Source organism: Alligator mississippiensis, chromosome 9, assembly GCF_030867095.1.
Source record: "Alligator mississippiensis isolate rAllMis1 chromosome 9, rAllMis1, whole genome shotgun sequence".
NCBI classification, from domain to species: domain Eukaryota; kingdom Metazoa; phylum Chordata; order Crocodylia; family Alligatoridae; genus Alligator; species Alligator mississippiensis.
In genome coordinates this window covers 40809192-40835137 of record NC_081832.1, presented here as the reverse complement: position 1 = coordinate 40835137, position 25946 = coordinate 40809192, and the positions used below count along the sequence as shown (strand labels likewise).

The following is a 25946-nucleotide window of genomic DNA, read 5'->3' as shown; positions in this document are numbered from 1 at the left end:
AGGTCAGAGCTATGGAAGGAGAATGAGTTTTTCAGTTACTAAAGGCCATTTGTGTGGAAGAATCGTAAGATTCTTGAGCTATACACTGTATTCAGTGGGAAGTTGGTGTGTTTGTTGCATCTTTTTTGCTATGTTCTCAGGCAGATGGAGCCTTTTTGGGGTATAAGGCTTTACTCTTGGATAGAATGAGCAGCAGTAATCAAACTCAGAAGTCACGAATAACTGGATTACCGAGGCCAGGTCTGACAAGGTAGACTGCATCTGCTGGCCACTTGCAATAGAAATTGGCATTTCTGTCATTATGATATTGTCCAAAAGGATCCCAAGGATTCAGACTGATTTAATAAACAAAGAGGTACTTTTGGTAATGAGGAATGTTGGAAAGAAGGTAGACTTTTCCAGGTGTATCCTTCTTGCAAGCATCTTGGCCAGATTCAACTTTAGTCACTGCCAGCTGCTCTTTATTCAAACAAGGCACAAGAGATGCAGAGCTGGGTGCCACTTGTGACCTGCCAGCACTCCCTCTGAGATGCCTTGCCAGCTCTCCTGATGCCTTTTTGTATTTTGCATGCTATGGATGGGAGGGCTGGGTCTTGTGGGATTCTATATCTGAGAGCTTGGGGAGCAGGAACAGTCCTCTAGGTTTGGTCTGTGAGGAAGGTTTCCCAAGCTGGTTCAGGGCATTCCTAATCATTCCTACAGACTGCAGGAGGTGGGACACGTGTGGCTGAGGACCAGTCCTGTCAAGTGTTGCAGGTTTGGTTGCCTGGGTGAGGATGCACCTTGCTTTGCTGTGGGCAAGAAAGGTTAGTGACATTCACCAGAGCAGCAGGAGTGGTTTCTGAGCTTCTTATCAAGAGAAAGTTTCTTTTGTACTGATCAGACTATTGCACCCTAGTATGTACAGTAGTGCCAGCAGTTACATGTGCATGTGTTCAAATGCATATACAACAGGTACAGACATGATTTGGGGCTATTCCCTGCCATAAATATACATATGCCTGTACAAATAAGATCACATCTCCTTCCCCTCACTCATCACACAAAGGTGCACATACATTCACACTCTTGCTATCTGTGATTTCTGCCTTGGTCCCCTCAGTATCATAATCATCACTGCCAACCCCTCACAGTCAAGGATGACTGTTTTTCATGATTGTTTCATCTGTGGGTCTAAAGATAGCTGATGAGGCTGACCAAGGATTGACAGACTCTGTTGCAACTCAAGCAGGTGTTTGTGTGGGGTGGGTGGTTCTGGATTCTTGATTCGGTCCACAACACGCTGTTTCTGCCACTCCCACTTTTCTGTCTCCCGTTGTTGTCATAAGGTTTCAAAGTACTGAGACCCTTGCAGCAGACTCTTTCTTCATTTGGAGAGGTCCTGGGTGATAGTGTCCCATGAATTGATGTTGATGTAACATTTTTTTAAGTTGGCTTTGAGGACATCCTTGAAGTGCTTTCTCTGCCCTCCTCTTGAGTGTATGCCTTGACTGAGCAGGAAGAATAAAACTTGCTTCGGGATTCTGGTGTCAGAAATCTGGATGACTTGGCTGGCCCAGCAAAGCTGATGTCAGATGATCATCACCTCAATGCTTGTGGTATTTAAAAATTCATACAAGTTAGGGGCTGGAAGGGACCTCACAAGATTTTCAAGTCCAGCAGAAAAGCAGGAAAGACTGCTGAGGTCAGATGCCCCCAGTGAGATGTGCATCCAGTCATCTTTTGAAGATTTCCTGGGAAGGTGACCATACCAGCTCCGGGGGGAGTCTGTTCCAGACTCTGGACACATGAACCATAATGTTTTTCCTTATGTCTAATCTGAGTCTATCTTCTATCATTTTATGACCATTATTCCTAGTTTTCCCCTTGGGTGTCTTGGTGAACAGATGTTCTCCTAGCCCCTGGTGTTCACCCCTTACATACTTAAGAGCTGCCACCAAGTCCCCTTGACTTCTCTTTCCCAGACTGAACAGTCCCATGTTCTTCAGCCTCTCCTCATATGGTCTGTTCTCCAGACCTCTAATAATTTGTGCGGTCCTCCTTTGGACTCTTTCCAGCTTCTTTACATCCTTTTTTAAGTGCAGTGCCCAGAACTGGATGCAGTACTCCAGCTGCAGCCTCACTAATGCCAAATAGAGCAGGAGGATGACATCCTTAGTCTTGCTTGTGATGCACTGATCGATGCATGCCAGAGGGCTGTCCACTTTGCCAGCTATAGCATCACATTGGTGGCTCATGTTCATTTTGTGGCTGATCATGACCCCCAAGTCTTTTTCAGTTGTGGTGTAGCACCACTGAGCCTGAAAGTATGTTGTGGATTATTTCTCCCCAGATGGAGCACTTTACATTTCTTAATGTTAAAAATTATCAGGTTTAGATCTGTTCACTTTACAAGCCTGTCCAAGTTAGCCCGTATCCTCAGCCTGTGTTCCAGTGTGACAGAAGTGGACTCTGCTTGTGAGTGGACTCTAATGTTGGTGCATCTGTCTTCCCACTGGATTGGAGGGACCTTCTGCAGGCAGCATTGATGGTACTTTTCCAGCGACTTCAGGTCTCCTGTACATTGTCCACATTTCAGCTGTGTACAGTAAGGTAGGGATCATGACTGCTTGATAAATCATGACCTTGGTTTCAAATGTGACATCACAATCTTCAAATACCTGTTTCCTCAGGTGTCTGAAGGCTGCACTTGCACTTTTAATGCAGTGTTGGATTTCTTCATTGATGTCAGCCTTCTGTGAGAGATGGCTTCCCAGGTACGGAAGTTCCTTTCCCCTCAGTATGTCACCTTTCTGATTACCCTCTAGAACATAATGTGTGTTGGAGTAAGTGGCCCTGAAGACATGAGATGTGGCTTTTGTTTCAGTGAGGTTAGTACCTGCTCTCCTTCTCACCCCTGTAAAGCCGTGCAGCTTGCCAATGCCTCCTCCATAATGGTGTCACAGGTGTGCCCCTTCCTTCTGCTGTGGGGCAGCTGCTTCATTTGCTCCCTGACATACTAGAGGAGTTTCAGAGGTATTTTCCGGGGGTCAGAGCAGCTAGGTGCTTCCACTGACAGACAGCAGAAGGCTCCCCAGGCATACAGAAGCAGCACAAAGACTGCTTGTCTTGCTCCTTCCTGAGGACGAGCCATTTGCGCCGGGCCAGAAGAAGTGGTACCCAGCAGCGGGATGCTGGGTTGCTAGGAGACGGGCGAAGGTGAAGAGGATAGCTCTGCAGAAAGGTATCAGCGAAACACCTAATGCGGCCGCGGGCGCTGCTCTGTAGCAGAAGGTGTCAGTGCAGCAGCGGCTGGCCAGGAGCTGCGGAAGGGAGAGGGGCGGCAGGATGCGCTGATGAGCACGGGAGGCAGCGAGCAGCCGCGCAAGGACGGACGATCCGGGACATGCGTGGGGAGGAGAGCCGGGGTAGCTGCTGAGCTCGGTGCGGAGGGGGAAGGGCAGGCAGGCAGGCGGCGTCTCCCCAGCCAGCGCCGGCAGGGCTGGAGCGCGGTACGCGATGTTGCCCGGCGCTGGGAGAAGGACGATGCTTCTCCCGAGAGTAGCCGCGGCGCCCCCTGCCCGCCTCAGCGCCCGCCTCCGTGGGCCCGGCCGGCGCTGCGCCCGCGGCCGCCGCGCTGACCCCTCCCTTTGCTTTTGACTTTGGCATCTGAGGCCCTGTCCGCCGGCTGTGAGTACTGTGCTGGGCACTCGCCAGAGCCAGGCAAAGCGGGCGGCTGCAGTGGCCGCGGAGAGAGGAGCCTGGGGTCACTCGTTCCCAGGCAGGGGCAGCAGGCAGCAGCGTGCCTTGCCTCCGGGCTGCGGACAGGAGCGGAGAGCGGGACCCGTGCCCTTGGGAGGGGGCAGTTGCTCTGCAGGGAGCCAGAGCTGGAGGTGGCGGGGAGCGGGAAGTGCGGGCTGGTGATGTCCTTGGGAAACCTCAGCTGCCAGGAGAGAGAAGGCATCCGGTAGAAAATGACAAGATACAGACGGAGGTGGGCAGCCCCCTGGAGGTGGCGGCATTGGAGCCTCTTCCTTCTTGTGTCCCACCTTTCCTATGGTGCCAGCAGCTGGGGAGATGCCCCCTGTGTAAATCCCCCCTAAGGGCCAGAATATGGCTTTCCCAGGCTCAGTTACTGATGTTGGCTCCTCAGAAATGCCAAGCTGCTTCTCTGAAGGACTGTACCAGTCAAATGGAGCATTGCAAACCCAATGGAGAAAGAACAAGATGTTTCCTTTGCCCCAGTCCAGTAGTGGCAGGACAGCAAGGACTAGAATGGCCAAAGAGAGTGTGCCAGTGCATGAGGCTCTGAGACATCTTCCCTGCTGTCTCCTAGATCCATATGTCAGACCAGAACAGCACCGATGATGGGGAGGCAGATCCCCAGCACAGCTTGTACATGCTCTTCCTGCTCGTGCTGGTCTTCTTCATCATGGGGCTTGTGGGCTTCCTGATTTGTCATGTCCTGAAGAAAAAGGGCTATCGGTGCCGGACGTTTCGTGACGAGCTTGACCCTGACAACAAGGAGGTGTTGACAGAGCTCCAGGCCAGTGAGTAATGAAGCGAAAGGACTGGGCTTATTCTGCAGGGTGTAGCAGCCTCCTGCTAACAATATACATTTGTTGGTGCACTGGTGGGCACTGTGCTTGAGGAGGTCCTGGTGGCCCAATAGTAAGAATGTCAGAAAATAGGTGTAAATGGCAATGTACTATAATATGCACTGCTTGGGCAGGTAGCTGGCACACAAAATGAGCATAACTTGTACATCACAAGAATGGGAAGGGCAGGGATGTGAAAAGAGTAGCTAACAGCCATGAAGAAAGTGCATGTGTACTTTTCCCCAAATCAATGGGGTAAGTTCAGTCTTGATGTAAATGTGTATAACTCCTGCTGACTTCAGTGGAGCTGCACCTTCTTTCCCTAAAGCCTATATATGTAAGTTGCATTCCTTTTCCACTCATGCTGGATGCCAAATCAGTGCCATTTCATAGTTTCTCCACTTGAAGTTCACACCTGCTGTAATTTGCATCATTGCTTATGGCACCCATGGATATAGGATCACCTTCAGTTTAACTCTTTCTGATATGTAGATACCAGTGATGCACTCATGATATGCACAAGGGATCTGACCCATGTTCCCATCTTCTTTCTACGCAAGAGCAGGAGTCAGTTTCTAGCTGTGTCACAAAATGTAGGCCTTTCTTGCTGGACATGGGAATTCCAATAAGATACTATTGATTTGTATATTTCTGTAACTTATAGGCACCCTCTGAGGGTGTATTGTATATAACAGCATGTACGCTACAGTCCAGGGGTTATCATGGATAATTAGGAGCACATTCTTGGGGTTTGTGTTCTATGTTGGAAAGTGTGCAAAACTTGCCAGTGCACAGTTGAAAGCTGTCAGCCAGCCAACTCCTGTAACACAGAAATCAGATTGCATGGGTAAGGACTGGGCAATTGTGCCAGTGGTTTTCCATCCCCTAAGGCTGTGTCAAGTGGCTCAGTGAGGGACCTGCAGGAAAGGGATCTGGGTCTATCAGGTGGTGCTTGTCATAAAGGATATTGCCAAGCAGCAACTAAGTACAGTAAAGTTTGCCAGTTCATGGTGTAAAGGTACAGTCTGGCCAGTGTGTTGGCTCCCCGGTCACTTTGTAGAGTGAGGGTTGGCTTTATGGTGGTACAGGATCCGTATTGCTAAGCCAGGTAGGGTGAGATGGGCTTCAGTAAAGGGCTTTGACTTAGAGGTGGAGCTTATGGCACAGTCAGAGTCGATGCTGAAAACTCTGCAAATACCATTTTTTGCTTGTATTTCATTTTTTTTTTTTAAAGCTATATTATACTCTTAATGCTCTTCTGACTGACATACTTTCTTTAGCCATATCTTAGCTGCCTTTGTTGTTTACTAGCTTCTTCAGCTTTTACTGCAAAGGAATAGCTGCATCTTTTCTCTGTAACTTTCATAACTCAAAATGGCAGTTGTGTAACTATTGAATTCTGCAGTTTAAGAGCAGGGCTCCAAAAGCTACAGCCTCTGACACTGAGTTGTAATTCTGACTGGCAGAACTCACAACTTCCTCGGGGCAAATGTGGCTCTCACAGATACTTGGCATTCACAAATACAGGTGCAACTTGGGCCTTCCAAGGACCCTTAGATGTGACTCAAGGCTTTAGCAGCTCTCAGTTCCACTCATGTGGAAATATATTTGAGCTTCCCAGAAATTATAAGCTCTGTACTCCATTACCCGGGAGTTCAATCCAAGGCTCAGTGATATCAATAGGAATCTTCCTGTTAGCTTCCAGATGTGCAAGATTGGACCCTGCACCTGTAACCACTGAAAAGACTTCATTTTAGATATCATCGGTTCAGCTGGAAGAGTACTTTTGGGGTCAACACTTTCTGGTGGAGCTCAGTTTTTAAATTACTTGGGAAAGTTGTCTAGAGCCCCTATAGGAGGCTTGCAGAATCTTGCTTGTAGACTGGCTTCATGCCCCTCATCTCACCTCCAGGGCCCAAAGGAATGTTGCCTCAGGAAAATACAAGGTTTCCTATGATGTGTGGTTTAGTGTGGTTCACTTAAATGGTATTTTCAGTCTTAGCGTATGCTTTCTCAAAGCCTCTGACAGCAGTATTTCCTTTAATAAAAGGAGCAGCCTTCTTGCTGATGCACTGCTGCTGCTTTCCACCACTCCACGATGCACTGCCCAGCCAGAAGCATTCCCAGCAATGAAGCATGTTTGTCACTGTGGTCTAGAAATCCTAAGTTATGAGACTTTATTACAAATACTAGCAAATTGCTCATCAAGAATGACAGGGGGGGCGGGGGCAGGTGAGTGGGGACAGAGCCTCGCATCCGGCCCCGTGCCCCTGCCCCCTACTGCTCTGGGTCTGACTCCGCTCAACTCCCCCTCCACCCCTTTGCTCCAGGTCCGGCCCTACTCTGCCCTGCCCTGCCGCCGCTCCAGGTCTGGCCCCTCTCTACCCCCACCCCTCATTGCCTCTCTGGGTGCAGCGCCGCTCAACTCCCCCCTCATTGCTGCTCTGGGTCTGGCCCTTGCCTCCCTCCCCCCCTGCCTGCCACCTCCCCCTCCCTACCAGCTGTTCGGGGGGGCATTGGGGCCAGGCAGTGTGGGGGCACCCCCACCGTGATCCCTCAGCTGGGAGGAAACCCCACTGCTGGAGTGGCTGGGGCGTATTTGCCACCACAAACTTCCCCAGCAGCAATACAAACTTGGGCCTGTGTAGCCCAGGCCCATGCAGTCAATCGCTGCCAGCCCTCTTGGTGGTGCATATGCAGCTGCCCAAAAGCATTTCAGATGGACAGACACACAGACAGACAGACTAAGCCTTTTATTATATTAGATTTTTTCTTGGATTCTATGACATTCCTTTTTCAAGAGCCCTCGCCACTGTGGGGGGCTGTTGTTCATGAGGTCTCGCTAATTCCCTGTGTGGAGGGGTAAACCTACTCTCCCAGGGTATGGGAAGATTCTGCTACTGGAGAGAAAGCACCACAGCATCATTTCCTGTTGTCTCTAGAGATGAGGCTTGATGATGGAAGGGAAAGCCCAGACACCTGGTGTGTCTCCTAGGCATGGAAGCAGGATACAGCTGCTTTTCAGGGCTTTCCCTATATAGAAAAAAGGTGCTTGGTTTACTCTTGGTTACTCTTGTTCTTCAGTAGTTGGGACTGTATATAGATTACCTCCCTGCCAGGGGAGCACCTAAATATCTTCCCTTGCTGCCATATTTTCTCCTTTCAGATGAAGAGGAGGAACTGAATGAGGACACAGTAGAGAAGATTGTGAGATGCATCATTCAGAATGAAGGTGGGTATTTCATTGGGCCTGCCTCTGGGGGGTATTCTTGAGCACTGGACTGTTCTGGTTGGATATATTTTCTGTTTCTTCTCATTGCCAGCAAATGTGGAAGCCCTGAAGGAAATGCTGGGGGACAGTGAAGGGGATGTCCACGTGCCAGTGCCCAGGTGAGGGGGATCATCCACCATTCCTCAGCTTTTGCAGCAGTGAAGGGATCAGCAGTGTCATGGGTAGCATTCCAATCCCGAGACTATCTGAGTGCACTTAGGCCCCTAATCCAATCCCACTTGGTCTCAACAGATACTTGGAAAGCTTAGGTGGACAAGGTGAAGCAGGGGTCTTATGGCTCACCTGTGAAGAAGCTGAGACCCCAAGTTCCTGGGGACCTCAATTTTCTGTCACTGTGTGACCACTCTCCTTCTGTCAGGATGGAACATCCTTTTCTTGCCTTCTGCCCTGTGAGCAATTCTGCTCTAATTCCATTAATTTCCTCAAGAACTCTTTCTTCTCTGAGTACAGACTTGAAAGTGGGCCAACATGATGGCTGGCCTCCCCCATTTATAAGGAACTAATCGTCTCTGTTTCCTCTCCTACAGCAGTCTTTGTCCTCATCGTAATAGCCAGGATGGGGGCCCGCCACATCACCACACAGTGCACCTAGGCTCCACACAGGCCCCGTGCATTCACTGCAGCAAGAAGAAGAGGCACGCTCTGCATCGCCAGGGCAGATCCAAGGAGAGCAAAGCCAGGATGCATCCTGGGGAGACAACTGTCTTCTCAGTCGGCAGGTATTTAGCAGATCCCTACCAAAGCATTTCCTGTTGGCCTTGCATTTGTTGTAGAAGGGAGTGGCCTCTCTACTGGAGCCATTTTTGATCTCAAGGTCCCTGCACCTTTCCTCCTCTCCTCCCTGCTTTTCCTTGCCCCAAGGAGCTCTCTAGTTCCTCCTTACTATTACTCCAGCAATACTAATGCTAGGAGACAAACAACTACTATCCCAAAATCTTTTTTTTTTACTTTATTAATTAATCCAACTTAACAAATAACAAATTTAACATTTCAAGTATATCCAATCCCCTAAAATATACATAAAGACAGATATTTATTTTCTACCAACTGTGCTCAAGATTCATAGATTCATAGATGTTAGGGTTGGAAGGGACCTCAATAGATCATCAAGTCCGACGCCCTGCATAAGCAGGAAAGAGTGCTGGGTCTAGATGACCCCAGCTAGATGCTCATCTAACCTCCTCTTGAAGACCCCCAGGGTAGGGGAGAGCACCACCTCCCTTGGGAGCCCGTTCCAGACCCTGGCCAATCTAACTGTGAAGAAGTTCTTCCTAATGTCCAATCTAAATCTGCTCTCTGCTAGCTTGTGGCCATTATTTCTTGTAACCCCTGGGGGCGCCTTGGTGAATAAATAGTCACCAATTCCCTTCTGTGCCCCTGTGATGAACTTATAGGCAGCCACAAGGTCGCCTCTCAACCTTCTCTTGCGAAGGCTGAAAAGGTCCAGTTTCTCTAGTCTCTCCTCGTAGGGCTTGGTCTGCAGGCCCTTAACCATGCGAGTGGCCCTTCTCTGGACCCTCTCCAGGTTATCTGCATCCCTCTTGAATTGCGGCGCCCAGAATTGCATGCAGTACTCCAACTGCGGTCTGACCAGCACCCGATAGAGGGGAAGTATCACCTCCTTGGACCTATTCGTCATGCATCTGCTGATGCATGATAAAGTGCCATTGGCTTTTTTGATCGCTTCGTCACACTGCCGACTCATGTTCATCTTGGAGTCCACTAGGACTCCAAGATCCCTTTCCATTTCCATGCTACCCAGCAGGTCATTTCCTAGGCTGTAGGTGTGCTGGACATTCTTCCTCCCTAGGTGCAGCACTTTGCATTTCTCCTTGTTGAACTGCATTCTGTTGTTTTCTGCCCACTTGTCCAACCTGTCCAGATCTGCTTGCAGCTGTTCCCTGCCCTCCAGTGTGTCCACATCTCCCCATAGCTTTGTGTCATCTGCAAACTTGGACAGAGTACATTTCACTCCCTCATCCAAGTCACTGATGAAGACATTAAAGAGTATCGGTCCAAGGACCGAGCCCTGCAGGACCCCACTGCCCACACCCTTCCAGGTCGAAACCGACCCATCCACCACGACTCTCTGGGTGCGACCCTCCAGCCAATTCACCACCCACCGGACTGTGTAGTCATCCAAGTCACAGCCTCTTAACTTGTTCACCAGTATGGGGTGGGATACCGTATCGAAGGCCTTCCTGAAGTTTAATTATACGACATCCACCCCTCCTCCTGTGTCCAGGCGTTTCGTAACCTGGTCATAAAAAGAAACTAGATTGGTCAGGCACGATCTGCCTGCCACGAACCCGTGCTGATTTTCCCTCAGCATAATTTGTCCTGCCGGGCTCTCACAAATGTGAGCCTTGATAATTTTTTCAAAGACTTTGCCAAGGATGGAGGTGAGACTGACAGGTCTATAGTTGCCCGAGTCCTCCTTCCTCCCCTTTTTGAAAATGGGGACCACGTTGGCCCTTTTCCAGTCCTCCGGGACTTGGCCCGTGCGCCACAAGCGTTCAAATATTCCCGCCAGTGGCTCTGCAATGATGTCGGCCAGTGCCTTCAGCACCCTTGGATGGAGCTCATCCGGGCCTGCCGACTTAAAGGCATCCAGTTCTTCCAGATGACTCTGCACCATTTCAGGGTCTACGCATGGAAGTCTGGCGCCTTGCTGCTGCCTCTCTACAACCCCAGTGAGAGACTTGTCGTGCCCCTCGCTTAGGAACACTGAGGCAAAGAACTCGTTGAGGAGTTCAGCCTTGTCCCCCCTGTCCATCACCAATTGTTTCTGCCCATTTAGCAGGGGTCCTATTCCTCCCTGGGCCTTCCTTTTACTCCCTATATATCTAAAAAACAATTTCTTGTTGTCTTTTACTTGGGTTGCCATCCTCAGCTCCACAGTAGCTTTGGCTCATCTAACTGCCTCCCTACAAGCACGAGCAGAGGAGGTATATTCATCTTTGGTGATCTCTCCCTGTTTCCACTTTTTATGTGCTCCCCTTTTGTCCCTTAGGCTGCCCTGGATTTCTCTGGTCAGCCAGGGAAGCCTCCTGGCCCCTTTCCCTCTTTTGCCTCGCTCGGGGATCGTCTTGCTTTGTGCCCGAAGGATCGTTTCCTTAAGGCACAGCCACCCTTCTTGGGCTTCCATCTCTTCAAATCTCCTACTCTGCAGTGCGTCCTTGACTAATCGCCTGAGTTCATTGAAATCAGCTTTCCTAAAGTCTAGCACTTTCACCCTACTAGTTACCTTACCCACTCGCCATCTTATGGTGAATTCTAATATTAGGTGATCACTGTCCCCCAGATGGCTACCGATCTGGAGGTCCGCTACCATGTCATCCCCCGTTGCCAATACCAGATCCAGTATGGCATTCCCCCTAGTGGGACCGTGTACCTCCTGAGTCAGGTGGAGGTCCTGTACACAGGTTAGAAACCTGCGTGAGTGGTGGGACTTTGCTGTCTGTGACTCCCAGCAGATGTCCGGGTAGTTTAGGTCCCCCATGACTACCGCCTCTTTAGCTTTTATGGTCTCCGAGATTTGCCTCAGGAGCCCCGCATCTATTTCTTCCCCTTGATGTGGGGGTCTGTAGCAGACCCCTACCACCAAATCCCTTTCTCCTTGCCCCCCAGGTAGCCTAACCCACAATCCTTCTACTTCCTCATCCTTGGATTCCGTCTTGATGAGGGTTGATGTATATTGCTCACTGACATAGAGCGCAACCCCTCCCCCTTTCTTCCCCACCCTGTCCTTTCTGTACAATCTATAGCCCTCAATATGTACTTCCCAGTCGTGGGATGAATCCCACCAGGTTTCCGTTAGCCCCACTAAGTCATAGGTGTTTAGTGCAAGCAAGAGCGCTAGTTCATCCTGCTTGTTTCCCATGCTCCTAGCATTAGTATATAGGCACTTGAGCCCTGCGACTGGTGCCTTTGCTGCCCCCCCGCTCCGAGTCCCAAGGGGCCCCTTATTTCTTACCTTCTCGTTTCTTACCTGTGCTGTAGTGCTGGCCTCCCCATGGCTTTCAGGTTCCCAATGCTCTCTTTCTTCAGGCTGGGCTGTCCTTGTGGGTGCCACATGGTTTGGTGGTCCACAGCTTCCCCCGCCCTCATCTTCCCCTCCCCCCGACGAGCCTAGTTTAAAGCCCGCCGGAGGAGATCTGCCAACCTAGAAGAAAACACACGCTTACCTTTGGGGGACAGGTGAAGCCCATCCCAGCTGAGCATGTCCCTCGTCGTGATGTGCAGGTCGTTGTCCAGGAAGCCGAAGCCTGCCTCGAGACACCACAGCCGAAGCCGCCAGTTGGTTTCTCGGATGCAGTTCTCATGCCGTCTTCCGTGTCCGTTCACTGGTAGGATGGAAGAGAAAACCACCTGTGCACCGAACTCCTTCAGCACGCCACCCAGAGCACTGTAGTCCGCCATCAGGGGGTTCTCCTGGCCGCATCATTAGTACCCACATGGACTAGGACCATGGGGTAGTAATCGGTGGGCTTGATCATGGCCTGGATTACCTCCATCACATCCCGAATCTTTGCTCCAGGGAGGCAGCATACCTCTCGTGCTGAGGGGTCCTGGTGACAGATGGGCCCTTCCATACCTCTCAGGATGGAGTCTCCTATGACGAGCACTCATCGCCTCCTCCTCTGGGTCCTCTTGGATCTCTTGATCTGTTTGGAGTGTGAAGAATGTGGTGTTTCTTCCTGCCCAAGGGTTTCCTCCTCCCCTTCCATCTCCCGCAGGATCGCCAGGGCCTCGTACCTGTTCTCCAGTCGAACTGGAGAAGCTGGTACTGATTCTCTGCGAGCTGCTCCGGTCCTGGCTGTGACCGTCTGCCACTCTGCTGCGGAGGGCATTCCCTGGGCTGCTTCTTCCTTGGGTGCCTGGGCCTGCAGGAAAAGGAAATATCTGTCAATTTCATCCTCCACCTCCCTGATTCCCCTCAGCCTGCTAACCTCCTCCCGGAGCTCCCTCACCTGCGCCTCCAGAGCCCCAAGACGGGCACCTGCCGGACAGGTGTGGGGGCCCCCAATCTCTGCCCCCCCCGGCCCTGCTGGGGATCCCCCACAGACCAGGAGGTCGGGGGACATCAGCTCCCCCATGGGCTCAGTCTGGGTGGAGGCCTCAGACCAGCCCCGGTTAGCCTTGTCCCCCTGGGGAGAGGCCCTAGCAGCACTCCTCGTAGACACCATTCTGAGCTGCTGTTTGTAGACCTGTGTGGTGTCTACTCCCTACCACTACAGGAGTCCCACTCCTGGCCCTCCCGGCCCGCCCGCCGGCGCGAACGCCTGTGCAAACGCTGGCGCGCTCTGTTTGAGCTGTGCGGCTTGGGAGCATGGCTCCCTACCGGCTCAGCTATATGGGACCTGGGGGGCTTCCCCTCCGGATCCGGCTCAGCTGCGCCGGGTCCCTCCGCCCCACTTACCTTCGGGGGATCAGCTGTTGCTGCCCCCGCTGCCGATTCCTCTGCCGCTGACCCTAGTCAATGTACGCAGGACTCTTGTGTTCTTTTCTTCTCTTCCTTTTAGTCTCTGACAGTTCCTTTACTCTCAGTCAATGTTAAGCTTTTGTGTTTCTTCATCTCTGTATAATAATTCACCCTCCTTTTTTCTCAGAACTCTGCATAATACAAATCTTACTATCTTCTGCTTATCTCTGCTTTAAAATTTTAAATGTATTCTTAAGTGTTAGCTCATAAAACATGCACTTTTCTTCAATATTCAAAAAGTTTCTGAAATTTTATCTTTTGGAGACAGAAGTTTCTTTTTTTAGCAAGTTCCAAAAATTTCCACCAAATTTCTAAGTAAGCATCTTTTTCCCCAAATTTTCATTGTTGTTTTTGTAAAATAGTGATTATATATTGAATTGGACCTAAAAGATTTCTTTAGCCATAGTAATACATTAAGTTTGACTGTTGGGCAGAGTGTTTGCTTTATCTTTACCCAGTGCAATTTTATATGACCACAAAATTTCATAATTTGACCAATTTTCTAAATCTATTTTGAGTCTTTCAATCAGAGGAATATAACTGGAACTATATAAGTCTTGCTGTTTTTTTAGTAACATTCATCCTGAATTTCTTTAATAAAGTAGTTATCCATTGATATTTATAGCTATCTTTTATCTCTTTGTGCATCTGGTTCTGACTTTTCATATTAATTTAAATTCTGAAACATTGTCATACCTTGTTATTTATTTCCTTTTGTAGTTCAGACAGTGTATCCCCATATCTAACTGACTCCTGTCCCTTGAATTGTCTATGGCTACACATTACTACACCTTGTTCACTGAAGAAATGCTGGCATCAGATTGGGCACCATTGGTGTCTTAATGATTGACCTCTGGGCAGTTTTATCACCCTCATTTCACAGATAATGAAACAGAGAGTATGGGTGACTGGTGCCTCTTGAGTCAGGGAGGGCACTTGCCTCCCCCCCGGCCAGTCAGCAACCAGATGAGGGAAAGGAGGGGTCCCCTGCAGCCAATCACACTGGCACTTCCAGGTTGGCACAACTGGCCATGGGGGAATCCCCCCCCCTCCACCCCCTAGGATTGGCTGCAGGGGGACCACAGGGATCACTTTTCCTGGCGCCCCCACTCCCAGGCTGGTGCTCTCGGGGTGGGGGTGGGGGAGCACCAGCACTCTCACCTGCCCCCCTGCTTGTCACTGAACCAAGGAATGCTGGTTGTCAGGGGGTGCACCAGTGCTCTCAGGGGGTGCACATGCACCCCCGTGCACCCTCTGTGCGTCACCACTGACACAGAGGATGATGACTTGCACAAGTCCCACTGGATCAGAACAAACAAGATGGCTCAGGTCTCTTGGCTCCCAGTCAAATTTTCCAGCCCCAAATTGCCTACATGACACAGAGCAAACACTTCTTTTCCCAGCTCTTTGCCTTCTAGACAAAGCAAAGAAGATGCTGATTCCTCTCCTAGAGAAAAAGCAGGCAGTTCCCACCTATTTTCTCGATCTGTCCTGTTGACTGAGAGCAGCATGCTCTTGTGAGTGGGATTACCAGGGTATGTTCAGTGTACATCCTTAGAAGAACCCACTGTGACAACAGTGCATGAGTAGGGCTTTTGTTGACAGGTAGGGCCAGTAGTCCCAGATCAGTTGTTGGTATCAGTACCTCCTACAAATGTCAGAGGTGGAGCATTCCTGCTGCAGGATCTGCATATAAATTACCAGTGACCTGCAGTGACAACGGCAATAGGCAGAGTGGAGCAAGCCCAGGAATGAACGAATGGCTCTGTCAAGGAGAGGCACACAGTGCTGGGCTAAGCCCTGCAAGGTAGGTTCATTCACCTATATCTGGCAGAGGCTGCTGCTCTTTTTTTGCTAGAGAAAATACCTGTTCATTGTGATGTAGTCACAGTAAGTACTGAACACCCTTACACAATTATAGAGCATTTTCCCAGTCACTTTTCCATGAGTCTCAATGTGAAACGTAATGAGCCATTTTTCATACTAACACGTGTGAGGAGTGCAAAGATGGAGACACACACACACTGAGCCTCCCTACAGGGCTTAGCCAAGAGGTCAAAGGTCATCTTGAACCTAGGCAGCTCACTGGGCAAGCATGGCTAGGAAGTGGCAGTTTCTGTAGCCAAAGGCACACAAGAGATTGATGTGACTAGCATCGTAACTGGTTGCCTTGATTCTCCAGCCCAAATGACCAGGCACCCATTTACAGGTGGGTTGAGTGAGGATGACTTTCAGTTTAAATTATGCATCTGAAACCATAGCAAGATACCTAGTCCCAACAGTACCCTCTTTTTGAAGGATGATCACTTCTGGTTTCTTCTTTCTCACCAGGTCAAAACTGGTGACTGCTGTCTCAGCCTCTCTCAGTTTTCTGGTAACCTAGTAAGAGAAATATGACAGCAGGTGCTATTCTGCAAGGCATGAAAAGAAATGTGTGCAAAGAATGGAGTGAGATCAGCAGGGGCAAGCAAAAGGGGGTGCAGTCAGGGGAGAGATCAGCAGGGCATGCTGAAGGCGTGAGAGTGAGGGAAAATAGGATTGTCACCTGAATGCTGGAGAAAGGGAAGTAAAGGTTAGTGTTAGCTTAAAATGTTTGCTGAAATGTGACAGGGAGAGGCTGGAGGGGAGTCACAGGTTCAAGATCATACAGCACAAGCAAGTCAAATGTTAGTAATGGCATGCAGAAGACTTTGCTTTAAAATCTCAGAGGATAGCAGCAGTATGGTGTATAAGTTGACAAGAGATCAAGATTCAGTTTGAGAGATGATATAAAGACTGCAGGGGTCAGGCTCAACTTACAAATGGTGAGTAGCTAACCAGAAGAAAAGAACATCAGGTTGCCAATGGAGGGAAAATGAAGGGCCAGCAGCTAGAGGTCAGCCTGTATACTCTGAAGGTCAGGATGAGATGAAGGAAGATATTCATCCCTATGTCTGACTTGATTTTTTCTTTGCTAGGTTTCGGGTCACCCATATTGAGAAGAAGTCCAGTTTCCAGGAGCAGCAGGATGAGTCCCTTCCTGATGGCAGCAAGGGCCCTAGTTCCGATGGCTTAGAACATAAGGCCTGCAGTGATGAAAAGCTCCAACAGGAGGGTCCTCAAAGTGGAATTGTTCAAGTGGACGGTGTACAAAAAGGAGGAATCCAAGAGGAAGGTTATTCAAATGCCCCAGGCCAAGGCCAGGGTTCTACAAATGCACCAGCCAACTTGGATGCTCACAAAAATGGACCAGAGGGAAAGGGCGCTAGTAAGTCTGGCTCACTGAAGGATGTTAGTCTCCAAAACATTGCCCCCAAGAATGAAAGTGACCAAAAGAAGTATGAAGGCCTTCGGGTTCCTGGAAAGCAGAATGCTGGAGACCCAGGAGACAGGAAAGAGGTGGTGAAGTGGGACAAAAGAAACACTGCCCTTCGGGAGAGCACTACACAAGGGGCAGGTAATCAGACATCAGAAATTAAAGGAACCCATGGTCTGCAAGAAAGACCTAGAGCAGATGTGTCTGGAAACGAAGATGCCAACAGGAAAGAAACCAAAATGGAGGACATAGGGCAACAGGTAGGATTCCCTTTGCTCCTTCCTTGTCCTCTGAGCAGGGCACACAAAATCCACCCAATGACTGCTGCTGTGCAGCAGGTCATTAGGGAACAGAGGTCAAAACTTTGAAGATAATGGAAGGGAACCAAAAGTTCTGGTGGAGAGGGGTCTGCACAGCATAGCCAAGTCCTGGAGGTTTTGGATGCTGCTTCATGGACTGGGAGCTGTAAGCCCCAAATCCACTGATTAAACCCTAGGGCAACACTGCAAATGCAGTGGAGGATAAGCAGCTGAAGGGTTAAGCTGTGAGATGATTGCTCAGGTCTCCTTTGCAAAGGGATCTCAGAAACAGGGAGTGGATCTCCCTACTCCAGACATTGAAATGACATTCAGGATCATGCTTCATGGAAGCTGGCTGCAACCACCCTGTAACAGGCTAACGTTTCAGGGCCAGTTCTCAGTGCCAGCCGCCCATCTGTTCTGGGCTAAACCCCCACCTCACTCTCCTGCCACACCTTGATGAAAATAATATGAATGTTATTTCTAAGGTGGGAGGCTGCCCATTGTTCAACCTCTTGATAACAGGGTCCTAAGTACACTCTCTGACCTCCCTTTACATGTGTCCCATGCCTCGCAGCTCTTTCAATGTCACATCCAGTATTTCCATATTGTCAATTCCAGTATTACTGTCACAGCCGGTATTTCCATATTGTCCCATCTGATATATCTATTCCTCCAAGTCAGTGGTTCTGCCCCTCACTAGGGCTACTCATCTTTACCACTCTCGACTGGGTCGCTCTACACACTCAGCTCCTCACTGGGCCTTCTGCCCCTCACTAGGCTGCTTCACACTCCCAGGGTCTTCCACCCTATAGGCTCAGGTGGCTGCTGCCGTGCCTGGCCCCTAACACTGGGGTCTCTCACCCTGTAGGCTCAGGTGGCTGCCATTGTGCCTGGCCTTTACACTGGGCTCAGGCAGCCCCAACACTGGGCTTGCCTGGCCCCACTCCCTTCCAGTGTTGGTAACCCACCCATAGGCAGGGACTAGGGTTATAAGGCACTCCTCCTCACTTTTCCCCGGGAGGAGGGGGGGTGTTAACTGGTGTGGCATTTCCTGGGGGCTTGCATGCCACTAGGAGCCTCAGACCACCCTTCCCTGGCAGAGTGCAGTTTCAGGTCATGCCCAGGACCAGGTGCCTCCAAACCATCCCCATAGCTCCTGCCCTTACCTCCAAGATATCCCAGGAGCAGCTCAGCCTGATGTTGCCTTCTGGCCTGCTCAGCTCAGACTGCTGCTTCTCTCTTTGAGGGCCTAAGTTAAATTTGATACCCAGCACTGTACTGGATTTCAAGATGGTAGGTATTGACTGTGAGCACTTAGAGTACTTTGAGGGAAGTACAGGCTAAGATCTCTGTCACATTTGAAAAAAATCAATAACAAGAATGGGGAGAAAGCTGGCTCTATCAGCAAACACTGGACTGGCAGAGAAAAAGAGTCCATGCAGTAGTCTACTGAGCTTCCAGGGATGCTGATTCCCAGCAAAGTATTTTTTCCTTGGAGCTCAGGAAGAAGTGAATCCATAAGTCAAAGACCCTATCTTGAAATCATGACTGTATGGACTATACTGGTTTTCACACCCAGAATATCTTCACTATGGGAGACCTTCTTTTTCTGCCTCAGACTTGAGGATCTTCACTGCAATAATGCTTTGTGTTCTGATGTTGACTCCACTGGGCTCAGTCACCTTAGCACAGTGACTGTCAACCAGGGTGCCCTGGCATTCTGGAGTGCCTTGAGACCCTTCTGTGTGTGCCATGAGGTGCAAACAGGATTCACAAGATAAACCCAGAGTTTTCATATAGGAATCCATAGTGTTAAAAACATTCTGACATGTTGTGGTCTTCCTTAGTTTTTTGCAACAGAAAAATTCAAAAATAAGTGAAAAACTTATTCAAAAATAAGTGAAAAAGGTCTAAATAAGTAAAAAAGACAAGTGAAAATTAAGATATGCCATTTTTGGAGGAGTGCCTTGAATCTAAGAAGGTTGAGAACCACTGCCTCTAGGAAAAGGCCTTTTAGTATTGGTTATTTAAAGATCTCCTTCCTCAGAGCTCAGTACCTGAACTGTAGGCATGGGGCTTGGTGACATTGAGCAGTACAATCTAGGGCATCATTTATTTTGGCACTCATTACTTTGATTGGAATCTTGGACATAGATATGGCTCCCCCAGAACTAGCCCTGCCAAACTGCCTTCTCTCTAGGTAATGGCCATCTTCCATGGCATTAAGCAGGGACTGTTTCACTGATTCCCTTGTTCACATCTCATGTATACTGCTCCATCAAGAGGGTGGTCCTGAAGTCTTCAAACTTGGCCATACTGCTGTCTGGGATGAGTGTCTTAATTTCATTCAAGGATTGCTTGCCCTTATTGATCTGCAAGCTTTTCTCAGCTTGGGTGATTCTCTAAACCCACCTGTGGATTTACCTTGGTATCTCTCTGGTTCATAGGTTCCCTTGACAGTGAATCTATCATATCTTCAGGGGTTACTAGCATCACAGTCTTACTGAGTTATGTGGACCAAGTCAGCCAAGACCTAGAAACCCATCACCTGATCTGCCAACCATACTGAAGTGGGACTTTTTGTGACATCTTTTGCATGACCGATATTAGTATCTCCTTGGTGTCTGTGTTCTCCTGGGCCCTAACTGCCTCAGGAAGTTTAGGAAGACATAGAGGCTACGAGAAATCCTGGCTCATTTTTTGTCATCTTATTTCTCAGTCTTTATTCCTCATTCTTTTTGTTTGGAAACTGCTTCCTTCCCAATCTAGGTCATAATAGCCTGACTATTAACTTCTGAGGCATGGACAAGGCAGATCTTTTTAAGGGAGCTTTTAAGGATGGGGTTGCTTCTCAAGAGAGTGGGATAATCCATTTTTTTTGTTAGTGCTGGGCAGTCTTTTTAAGAACTGTCATACTTTTGGGAGGTTGCTGTTGTCTTTTTCCTGTTTATACTGATTGTCTATTTAAATCATTGGCAGGAACACCTCAAGCATGAAATAGGCTTCTCAGGTTTTATAAATCTAAATGAGCAAACATACCTTTGGCCTTCTCCCCAGATGACTTCAACAGTGCTCAGTAATTCTTAGACACTGGTTCTGGGGTTATCAGAGTTAAAGGAGAAATTTCCAGTCACCTTTTAGACATTCTTCTGTCAAAACATACTGGCAGAATGTTCCTCCCATTCAGCAAGGGTCATCTGGAACCAGCAAAGATTCTGAGGCCTAATCTAGTCTCCAAACCATATTCTAGTCTAATATAATAAAAACCTTAGTCTGTCTGTCTGTAACACTTTATTTGCACTCTGATGGGTTGTCTTGGCAGCGAATCACAATGATGACTGAAACAACCAATCAGAGTGCCCTGCACAGACAGACACACACAGTGGAGCGCCACCATGACCATGGGGACTGAGGGGCTGGAGCTGGGGGGGCGAGGCCAGCAGCACTGGCCTTGCCTCCCCCTTCCCCCCCACTCACCCTGCTCCTTGGAGGCAGAGGGGGATACTGAGCAGTGTTGTCCCCTTGGTTTCCTGTGGCAGGTTAGGGTGCTTTTGATGTCTTTGGGAAATTGGCCTTATAGTTGTGCTACAGGGTTGATTGCATAGTGTTAGGATAAGGTTAGACAAGGACTTGTATGTGGTGGTTTGGATAGGAATGATTCAGTCTTGATCAGGGGATTTGACTAGAAGACCTGGCAGTCCCTTCCAGCCCTACTTTTCTGTGATTCTATGACTAGCACAAGATAGAGCTGTGGCACCTTAGAGAATAAATCAGAGAGGCATAAGCTTTTGTAAGCAACAGCCTACTTCATCTGATGCTATAAAAGAACCTTCAGGGAGCAGAGGTTCTTAATAGAAAGCAGTAATTTAAATTCAAAGGATAGGGAAGAGGGGAAGAAAGGAGTGTGGCCTTTTACCCAATGAGCATATGGGGAATGAACAGCATGTTCACCCTGTTGCATGTTGTCATTCTGGACATTAGAGGGCCCCAGGACAGGTTTCATAAAAGTATAGTAGGCATATTGCTAGGCAGTTTCATCTAGAGTGGGGGCACTTTGTTCTCTCAGTAGAGCTATTGTACAGCTCAGCACCATCCTGCTGACAGGTTCCTCTTCCAGTGATGGCTGTATTCCAGTAGTGAAGGAGAATATCCTTGCAGGTGCCAGGCAAAAATATATTAAGAAAGAATAATGGCTGGCAGTATCAGGTACTTATAAAAAAGGAAATAACCTTTCTTGTTAAAAATAGAATGCTACAAAGTCAGGATCATCAGAGTTGTTGGTGTTATTGCTAGTTGCTGAGGCTCTGTTCTGCTGGGTGTTACATAAACACATTGGAGGACATAGCCCTGTCCCAAAGAGCTTTCCATCTAAACAATGTGATTCAATGAGTCAGAGCAAGACAAGCATGAGAGTAGGGTATATGGTTCAGCAACAGACATGCAAGCAGGAAAGTATACAGATCAAGACAAGAAACATTTTTTACCTCTTTCCTCTTTATATTCCTACCCATCTCATCCTAGCTGAATTCCTGCCCATCTCCCTAGCTTCAGAAGCTCAGTTCCAATGGGATGGGTTTTTTATTTCTTTTATTTTAATAGTAAGTGGCTACTCTTCTGCCATTTGCTTTCGACTTTCTTACCCTCTCTTTCACACAAATCAGTCTCCAAAGTCAACTCCTGTCCTGGCATAAGAGAACAGTATGGTATTGGGGTCAGTGTGTTAGGAATGGCTTCTTGTGCTGAAAGGATGCTGCCTGCTGTTCTTTTCCAGGGCATAGAGGCAGAGGGAGATCTCTGTCCAGCAAGGTCCCTCTTCTTGTGTTGGTGCTCTAACAGCAGTCATTTTCTCTTGTTCTCTCAAGTTTGTGGCTTTCCTGCCTAATGAGAAACCAGGGTAGAGGATATGTCTGGACATTGCACTCTGGGTGCTTCACTGTTGACACTAGGGGTTCTGCAAGGAGAGGAGGAAGTTCTATTATTCTCCACCTACTCCTGTTGTCATCATAGTTCTACTCCAGGCTCCTTTTCACCTTATTGCAGTTCTCATCTGGATCTGCGTTTTTTGCATTCTCAGGCTCACACCCCCCATGTCTCTCTGCTTCATGAAACTGTGCTATGGGCATTTCTTGTAAAGACCATCCTTCTAATACATGTAGGCACCAAGCCCTCAGAAACATCTGAGATCCACAGAGATGTTCAGGCAGAACCCGCTAGACCTGGTCCCTCCTTGGGTCTAGGCTTCAATTTGCCTCCATGTTAAAGTTGCCAAGGATCCTCTTTGTTATCTTTTTATTTCCAGAAGGGCCATCATGTCATGTCAGAAGCTCATCATGTTAGGAATTTCTCACATAACCTATTTAGTGACCAGCTAATCATGGCCTGTTGAGTACATAGAACAACAAACTCAGACAGCTTCAACCAGCCTCCCAGAGGAGGCTCTAAGATATCAGAATTTTGCATCTTGGATGGTATATAGAGTCTGCAGATGTTACAGCTCTCCCATAACTCTGCTTTCACCTTTGATCTCAGAATCAGTGTTTCTCTGCTTTTACCCTCCTTCACCGAATGACTTTAACAATATCCTATCCATGGTGCTGACTGGTTACAATGATAACCTGTCTTCATTCACTCCCCTTCTGCCACAGACTGCACAATCCACATGCAGGCCATGAATCTATATGCACTTACTAGTAATAGAACATCATTGCCTTGAAAGCTCAGCTTTACCTGTGTTGGGGGAGGGAACAGGGCTGCAAGGGGGACCCCTATGAGGAATTTGGTTCACTTTGCAGTTTCACCTTTCCTGAATCAAGCACAGCTGGCACTCCCCCAGGCCTGCGCTGGGTAGCCCTAGTGATACTCCTAGAAAGGCTCTGTTCTTGAGACCCATTTGACTGAACTCTGTGGTGGAAGGAGGAAGGGCTGTCAGCCCCTTGTGGCCAGGTATGGCAAACCACCCTGTTCCACATTTTGTGTATAACCTGCGCAGGATTTCTGCAGCATGGGCCTCCCCTCACATGCTTCTAGAAAATAAGTTTTCACAGATCCTATCAGCAGTTGCTCTTCTATTGTCTTACCCTACCACATGAACCCCGATCTCACTCTTACTAGGGGCCCCTGTAGAGAGGCTTGAAAGTGGCCACAAGGATCTGGGAAGAAGTGTGGAGGCACAGGACCTCCATGCTAATGGCCAGGAGACCACACAGATCTTAGAGAAGCCTGCAAATGAAAGTCCTTGGATGCAATGGTACAATGTTTCCTGTCCCCTTTGTGGGAATACTCTGTTGATTTGCCCTGCTGCATTACTCATCCTGGCTGAGTATGGATCTTGGCCTCCCTGGGGAGGTAGGCTGAGAAGGGTTGCACTTTAGCTGCTCTGCAAAAAAGAGCAAAGCAGCATTGTGGCTTACAGCCTGTGGGAGTCACTTGCCACTACACTCCACTTGTGCTTTGCTGAGGCTGAAGTTGCATTGCCTCAGGTCCAAAGAAGCAGGAGCCTCAGTATGAGGTAAGGCTATGAAGTCAGCACCATACTTGAACTGCTCTGCAACTCCCTAATCCCTTACCTACCTCACCAGGCTGTGTTGAGGATTAATAAACTGCTGCTTGTAAGGCCCTTTGGGATTCTCTGAGGTAAATTGGCTTGGAAGGTCTGGGCATTATCAGTTATTTATTAGTTTAGGCCTGGGCCTCATCCAGCACTACTGCCATATATTAGCCAGTCTAGACCAGCAGCACACCTGGCTACTTTGGGCTGTGATCCACTCAGCCCTGCTGATGCTCATGAAACCTGATGCCCTGTAATTCCTGCTGAGGATCTCTTTTCAGGTCTGAAAGTGCTCCCCTCTGCTTCCTACCTGTGGAATCCCTCAGCATGTCTTCTCTCTTCAAACACTTGATTTTCTTTTCTGTCACATTTCTTTCTTCCTTTCACTCAGGAACAGAGTACTGTGGTGGAGGACCCAGGAGTATCTGCATGACACAAGTGCCATTTGCTACCAGTGGCAGCAGGGACTAAAGCAGAAGTGTACATACATTCTTGTGAATATGGACACACACGTCAGAGATGAGGGACTTACCCAGGCCTATCTTGTGGGCTGTTCTCTGATATCCCAGGTCCAGCAGGCTCTAGTCTTGCAAATACTTGAGTGAGAGCCTGTGGCGGCCCAGTAGGGGGTGCTGCTATGCTAAGCCACCTGCCTCGCTGTTCCAGGCCCAAAATCTTACTTTAGGAGTCTCCCCTGGGGAGCCTACACCTGGCTGGCCCCTTCCAGGAGAAAACCCGCAAGCCTGAGGTTAACACTGCCACCACCTGAGCACTGGTCTCAGTTAGGGGTACATAGACCCTGAAAGCCTTGGGGGTGCTTTGTCCACAGGTAATAATATTTCTTGGTGCCTCTTTCAGCCTAAAGTTTCCCAGGGTAACCTCAAGTATGACTGAGGTAGCATAAACAATAAACAGCCAAGCTCTGCAGGGAGTAGAAAGGCCCCTTCTCAGCCCCTTACAGTGAAAGAGCTAGTCATGCTGTAACCTGAAACCTTTATGGGGGGGGGAGGGGGGAAAGAGAACAAAGGCATTAGAAAAACACATTGAGCAAACCACAATAAGTTGAGCCTTATAGATATTGGGTTCAGCAACCCTTTTAACATGCATATGAATTACTTAGTTCTAATGTACTAACTAGTTTTCAGGTCTTTACTGACTGATTTATTCACAGAGAATCTTTGGAGGCTGTTGCTTGTGTCCTGTTCCAGAATGCCACTGGAGGAAGAGCAGAGAGCTCCTCCTCTCCTCAGGAATTTATCCCACATGGTCACCTGGGTGGCCAGGTTAATCTCAAAGAGCAAGCAGGTGAAAAAAAGAGGAGAGTAGCTGGATTCACCCAAACAGGGACATTCAGAAGGGGATTTCTTCACAGAGCCTTCCAAGAACAACCACCTGTTGCAAGAACTGGAGTTGCTGCCTCAGTGGGCATGATTCTCTCTGACCCCAGTGTCCTGGGTTAGATGTAGATGCCACTCTGCTCCTAAATGTACCATTTTTCAAATGCTTGGAGAGGTATAATGTCAATATAAGGTTCCTGTGGTTGTTAAGAATCCCATAGTACTTTTCTCAGGAGGAAAATCAACCCTATTCTCCTGGCTGAACTCCATTTCAAGCCCTTCCTTCTGATTCTCTAGAACTACCCCTGCCCCTTCAGCAGAATGAAGCATTCCTCCATTCTTGTGCTGGACTACTGTACCTGCTGCTGCTCAATTAATGTGCTCCCCTTCAAAGGTGACTTCATTTCAGTGGAAGGTTGGACATGGTGATTTGGAAAGAAGATAGATAACAAGAAGCCAAGGGATGGATTTTGCTGGCTGAAAGCTAAGTGAGAAGTACACTATAGTAAGAAAGAATGATGCAAGTTGCTGGAAGTGGGCTATATGTCTCTTCTCCTGTAACATTCCCATCTCCTCTTTCACACTGAGAGGGATCCAAAAACCATTAGGGTTCTAAAAACCATTAGGGATCCAAAAACCTTTTCACACAGGAGACAATCAGAAAGAACACAGGTCAGTGGCTTGGGAGAAGCCAACTGATATGTGATAGCTGGAGCAGAGTTTCTATGTATGTCATTGGAGCAGGGTGGGAATGACCTGATGCGGCACAACAGATGCAGGGTTTCTTCCTGCTTTTATGCTAGTGGGTGTGCTTCTCTTGCCTTCTTCAAGATCTCTGCACGTCTGAGAAAACAGGCTTTCAGCTGTTCCAGCATGGTAATGTGGCCCATGCCTGTGTATGCAATGGGGATGAGGCAGAGGCAGCTTTGGAGGCAAAAGGCAGCTTTGGAGAACACCATCACCCACAGGAAAGGTCGCATCTATGGGAATTATCCAGTACATGGAGGCTCCGCCCCCCTGTAGGTGCCGTTGTTACAGATCCTTACCGATGTCTGTTTGTGTAGATCACTTGCTTCAGAGTCCTTCCCAGTCTGTCATCCCTTCTTGCCCA

At 48.7% G+C, this 25946-nt stretch overlaps 1 protein-coding gene across 1 annotated transcript in view; it reads left to right on the top strand.

The window, feature by feature from the left end:
* Positions 1-4319: 4319 nt before the first annotated feature.
* RELL2 (RELT like 2) overlaps positions 4320-25946 on the top strand; it is a 24586-nt gene continuing 2959 nt past the window's right edge. The window contains exons 1-5 of the mRNA XM_019487048.2: positions 4320-4529; positions 7744-7809; positions 7901-7967; positions 8397-8588; positions 16312-16909. Of these exons, the coding sequence (XP_019342593.1) occupies positions 4322-4529; positions 7744-7809; positions 7901-7967; positions 8397-8588; positions 16312-16909 (1131 nt within the window). The 5' untranslated portion in view covers positions 4320-4321. The remainder of the gene's footprint in view (positions 4530-7743; positions 7810-7900; positions 7968-8396; positions 8589-16311; positions 16910-25946) is intronic.